At 51.5% G+C, this 6,000-nt stretch overlaps 1 protein-coding gene across 1 annotated transcript; it reads left to right on the top strand.

Moving 5' to 3' along the window:
- Positions 1 to 1,933: 1,933 nt before the first annotated feature.
- On the top strand, positions 1,934 to 5,040 carry LOC133911565 (beta-amylase 2, chloroplastic). The gene is made up of 4 exons (XM_062353859.1): positions 1,934 to 2,692; positions 3,492 to 3,702; positions 3,800 to 3,910; positions 4,006 to 5,040. The coding sequence occupies exons 1-4, from the start codon at positions 2,118 to 2,120 to the stop codon at positions 4,798 to 4,800; spliced, it is 1,692 nt and encodes a 563-aa protein (XP_062209843.1). The 5' UTR covers positions 1,934 to 2,117; the 3' UTR covers positions 4,801 to 5,040.
- The last annotated feature ends 960 nt before the right edge of the window (positions 5,041 to 6,000 follow it).

The raw sequence follows: 6,000 nt of genomic DNA, 5'->3' as shown, positions 1-6,000 counted from the left end.
CTTTGCGCAGAATTTGATAATCGTCATGCCTTTCATCTTTTCGACGTTGTTGAATCTGTATATTACATCGAGTGCATGCCGATCGCATTGCATCGGTCGTAATGTAGCTACAACCTATATGAGTTATGACACCAGATTTCATTAGTGGAAATAAACCGCACCATGATTTGAGATGGAAACAACGAAAGAAAAGGTTAAGTAGACATAAATATGACTCTGAAAAACTTAAAATATTATAGAGATTACACAACAAAAACAAATATCTAACGCACTCTAAAATCCAAGTTGCCGAACAATCATCAATTTTTTAACCCTTAACTTGTTACAATCTATATTAAAATCTACAATCTACAAATTACATTTTAAAATCCTTAGCTAAAATAAACAAATCTATTGTAACCACTTCCCTCGTAGCTTCCAAAGGTGAAAGACGAGCCTTGCTTCCATTTCAAACGAAAGCAACAGCTACAAAAGTACGAAAACTTTCTAAGTATCGTGCATACACCTGGAAGGCTGGAACCAGTGTGTGTGTAAATAAGGTTCATGCATTTGGAACCAGTGATTGTTTTCGCTCGACGCAGTGAGCCTGAAACTCTCAGCCACAAATAGAAGTTGCAGCCTTATCCAGCTTGGGCTGGAGCAATCGAGGATGAGATGACACCAGGTGGATGGCAACGAGGCAACAGGGACGCGTGGATATTTTCCACCCAAATTGATCTCCCAGGCTCCCACGTTTCTAGCTGAGAGGCGAGCACCCAAATTTAGCCGTGCCGACCGCAAATTTAGCACTGCCTTTCTGTCCGTTTTCTGCGGTTTTTTGGCTCCATTTGGTCTCGTTTGCTATTTTCATCATGCGTTGTGGATAGATTCCAGAGAACATGGCGCGCATCTCGCACGAACCAGAAGAAACTGGAACATTTCTGGTTAATTTTAGCTGCCCAGGGAAACAAGTTTAACTTCCGCCACAACTCGAGCGTTATCCTCCTCCCGGGAGAGATAATGTGGGGAAAATAGTAACCGAAATTCGACTGAATCGTCTAGAACTGCCATTTGGCCTACTTGGACCATGGCTACTGGTTTGGAGAAGTAGAGGTCGACGGAACGAGCTTGTCCATCGTCATGTGATCTACCTTTTGCTGCATGGACAAATTGTCATTTGCTGAAATCAACTCTGAATTGAATCCACGAAAAGCTCCGTCGCAATCTCTTTTTTTTCACGAATCATGAACCGATGTTTTTTCTTCGAACCATCGAGCCGACGTAGCACGAAGTGAAATCAGGCGCAGCAACTGGCTCCAGTGAAATCAGAGCGATCGCCTCACGGGGTCATGTGTGCAAAGTTGCAGGCATGTGACATCCTGAGGTTTCAGAAAGCAATTGCCCAGCCGACCAGCCATGTCCATCGACCTGGTGAGCCCGTGAACGAGAAAAATCACCTTTTGCAAGTACTAATTTTTGCAGTGAATATGAAAAATACCATCACCTAAATTGAAAAATACTATCAATATCTCTATAACATAGGCTCTAGATCCGCATGTTCTCCTCTTTACGATATGCACCGAATTTTTCCAAGGCGGCACGTTTTCGACGTTACATAACTGTTATCGGTCCATGCCATTTCATGCGCACGGAAGATACTGCGCTGGGGACGTACCGCCAAAACCGTCCAGATACTGTCTCATGTCTTGTTTTGGGGGGCACGCGTCGCGCATCCAGCGGCCCTATCTCCACGCTAACAGCAACGTGGCCCGGCGCGGCAAAACACGTCGCCGTCCTCGACGACGCTTCGAGGCCGGTTCACGCGTCGCGGGAACCCCGCCGCCCATCGCCCCACCTCCCGTCACCGCCAGCCTCACGTTACCCTCACCGGCGCACCGCGCGCCACGTCGCCCGTGGCCACCACCCTTATTTAACCCCGCGCCCCGGCTCCCTCCCCTCCCCGTAATAATAATAATCCCCGCCCAGATCGTCGCAGCAGCGGAATCCAGGGTCCCGGACCGAATCCATTTCCAGGTAGAAAAACCAAGATCCATTTCGTTAAAGCTTTCTTGGTGATTTAGTCGCGCGTTGCGTTAATCTTAGAAGAGCTAGCTAGCTTGTCTCAATCAGTCTTCGCGATGGCGCTCAACCTTGCCCACCAGACCGGCGCGGCGGCGGCCGTGGCAGCCGCACCGACTGGGCCGCGCACAGCCGTGGTCGCGGCAGCAGCCACGGCCGCGCCGCCGGCCGCAGCTCCGGCCCCCGCGCCGGGCCTGCACCTGCAGAGTCTGACGGTGGACCATGCGCCGGCGCAGGCGCCGGACGCGCTGTCGGTGAAGCCGGACCTCGCCATGGCGTGCCAGGCGCTGGTGGAGAACCTGCCAGAGGCGGAGCACGCGGACGTAGCCGGCCAGCAGAAAAGCAAGGCTGGGGTGCCGGTGTTCGTGATGATGCCGCTGGACACGGTGCGCAAGGACGGCAACGGGCTGAACCGGAGGAAGGCGGTGGAGGCGAGCCTGGCGGCGCTGAAGAGCGCCGGGGTGGAGGGCATCATGGTGGACGTGTGGTGGGGCATCGCCGAGGCTGAAGGGCCCGGCTGCTACAACTTCAACGGCTACATGGAGCTCATGGAGATGGCCAAGAAGACCGGGCTCAAGGTCCAGGCCGTCATGTCCTTCCACCAGTGCGGCGGCAACGTCGGCGACTCAGTCACGTACGTCATCTATCTCCTGTTCCTCTCTTCGCCCACCTTCTGTTCCCTTCTGCTTTGCTAGCGTTCCTTGTTCTTCTCGTACGTTCTTGACTTCTTGGAGTAGTATTCATGCGCTATATCATAAACATTTCTAAAATTCATAAGAGCAAACGTAAATTTCTTGACATTTGTCAGCCATGATTGGGCTTAGCTGCTTGTAGATTTTAGGGTAAAAAAGCATCAGGATAGGTATTGATTCTGAAACTCTGCCGTTGGGTGTCTGATCTGATTTTCGCATTGCTTCACGGTTCTCCTGGCTGCCGTTCCTTGTTTTGACCGTGCATGAGCACGGGCTTCTCGTGATGTGCAAGTGTCGAAGTCACCGGCTCCTTCACGTCTCAAAAAAGTCTGCATTTTTCTACTGAACTTTTACACCGGGAGTCTGGGATATATCTAAATAAGATTGGAGACTAAACACAAGTTGACAACCTAAAAATACTACTTTTTCTCATTGGACTGTACGGTGGGGCTTCTCCTCTTCCTGCCGACTCTGCACGTGACATACCACGAGATCTATGAGCAGGAGTTCAGAGTTCCAGAGCCTCAAGCAATGGTTTTTTAATTTCCGGCCTTGTTGTAATGCGTGGGTCGTAATCAAACTTACTATGTATTCTGATTATTGATGCAATTTAAAGGAAGTTGGAGAAGCTTTGAACGAAATTTTAGTGACATGATAAGGTTGAAAGCTTGAAATGCCAAGGAATCTGTAGAATCATCTCAAGGTTTATGGTACTGACGAATTTGCCATTGGCTGTTGCAGCATACCAGTTCCGAAATGGGTATCGGAGGAGATGGACAAGGACCAGGACCTGGCCTACACCGACAGGTGCGGCCGCCGCAATTACGAGTACGTCTCGCTCGGCTGCGACACCCTGCCCGTGCTCAAGGGCCGCACGCCCATCCAGTGCTACGCCGACTTCATGCGCGCCTTCCGCGACCACCTCGCCACCTTCATGGGCAACACCATCGTCGTACGTCTCCCTCCCCCCCTTTCCGATTTACGCGTGCGCGAGCATGATGTCTCATGGCGCCTTTACTCACCTGCTCCACCTCGTTTTTGCCCTGCAGGAGATCCAAGTCGGCATGGGTCCGGCCGGCGAGCTGCGCTACCCGTCCTACCCCGAGAGCAACGGCACCTGGTCGTTCCCTGGCATCGGCGAGTTCCAGTGCTATGACAGGGTAAGCTCGTATTCTGCTCTTGCCTTCGAGGACATGTGTCGCGTACAGTTTCTTCAGTGTTCGTTGTTGACGTGTGCTGTCGTTTTGATGTGCAGTACATGCTGAGCAGCTTGAAGGCCGCAGCCGAGGCTGTGGGCAAGCCGGACTGGGGCAACGCCGGGCCTGGAGACTCCGGCGGTTATAACGATTGGCCGGAAGACACGCCCTTCTTCCGCCGCGAGGGAGGCTGGAACACGCCCTACGGCGAGTTCTTCATGAGCTGGTACTCGCAGATGCTCCTGGAGCACGGCGAACGCATCCTATCCGCGGCGTCAGCGGTCTTCACGGGCACGCCGGGCGTCAAGATCTCCGTGAAGGTGGCCGGGATCCACTGGCACTACGGCACCCGGTCCCACGCCGCGGAGCTGACGGCGGGGTACTACAACACGCGGCACAATGACGGGTACCTGCCGATCGCGCGCATGCTGAGCCGCCACGGGGCCGTGCTCAACTTCACGTGTGTGGAGATGCGTGACCACGAGCAGCCGCAGGACGCGCAGTGCCGGCCTGAGGCGCTGGTGCAGCAGGTGGCCGCCGCCGCGCGGGAGGGCGGCGTGGGCCTGGCGGGCGAGAACGCGCTGCCGAGGTACGACGATACGGCGCACGACCAGGTGGTGTCCACCGCTGCGGAGAAGGCCGAGGAGGAGCGCATGGTGGCGTTCACGTACCTCCGCATGGGCCCCGACCTGTTCCAGCCCGACAACTGGCGCCGCTTCGCCGCGTTCGTGAAGCGCATGTCGGAGTCCGGCGCGCGGGACCTGTGCCGGGAGCAAGTGGAGCGGGAGGCCGCGGGCGTCGCGCGCGCCACCGAGCCGCTGGTGCAGGAGGCCGCCGTCGCGCTCAGCAACTGAGGCGCGTGCATTCCCACTGCTTTACTAGACCGTGAGTGTTGCTGTACCTCATAATCTGTGAGATAGGGGTGGGTGACTGGGTAAGTAGTTGCCACGTTTCGAGCTTTGATGCCGGTTTTGGCGTCGCTCAAAGCTCGCAGAGGATGATTTGTTTGTGATGTACTGCTACTATCCTACAAAATGTATGAGAAACTCATGATTTGTAATGTTATTATCTAATGAAGAAACAAAATTTAGCAAGTGTCCTCAGATACTTGCGCGTTCGGGCCGTGTGGCCGATGGAAACGGCAGAGCATTGCAACTGATGTCTTTGCCGTCTTAGCTTTAGAGGATTACTGCAGGCAGCAGTTGACGCAACTGATGTCTTCATCTTTGAAGTGGCCCTCGTGGCACTGCTGATTACACTGTAATCCTTGCCGCGCTTCCGAGTTCCGATCACACCACCGAGGTGGACAAGAACAGAGTGGATGCAAAGTCCGGAGTATATATGATTTCAGATGCTTCCACCGGGAAGCAAACGAAACAGGCTGACGAGAACCGCTAACTGGAACCACTCACTCCGCGGCATTGCTTGCGCTGCCTGTTGCATCTTAACCGGTCTCATTGAGTCAGTAGCAAGAATCGCATGAATCAAATTAGTCTTAGACTATTCACAACCATTTTTTCTTTATTTGATTTCTTTCTTATTCCTTTTTTCATTCTTATTTCTTTATTTTCTCTCATCTCTAACCATCTCTTTTTAAAGAGATTTGTAAAAAAAAAGAGAGAGAATTCTGTCCTGCAGAAAATGATTTTGAAAATTCTTTTGTAAACGAAATCGTAAAAATAAACCGTTAGAGTGCTGAATAGAACAAAAATTCCTTCACGAAGAGAATCCGTTAGGCATAATTTTAGTAAGACCATCAGATAAAATGCGCATCAAACAAGCTTCACTAACAATTAAGTGGTTAAGTATAAGTGGTTGTACTCCTTATATAATAAGAATCAACCCTATAATTGTTTCTTATGTGTTTTATTAAATTAAAAAATTTAAATAACAAAACGTCTATAATAATTTTATCATTCTTCATTCTTAATATATTCATTTTTATATACGCCGTATGAGTGCGGACGCGTGTGGTGGTTTGTATGTTGTGCTGCGGTTTAATAAAAAAAAAAAGCTTCGTTTCTGGCTGCGCGAACGAGGCGAGCCGCAGGAAC

This window comes from Phragmites australis, chromosome 3, assembly GCF_958298935.1.
Source record: "Phragmites australis chromosome 3, lpPhrAust1.1, whole genome shotgun sequence".
Classification (NCBI taxonomy): Eukaryota; Viridiplantae; Streptophyta; class Magnoliopsida; order Poales; family Poaceae; genus Phragmites; species Phragmites australis.
Note: the sequence above shows the minus strand (reverse complement) of the source record. Positions and strands in the feature narration are given on the sequence as shown.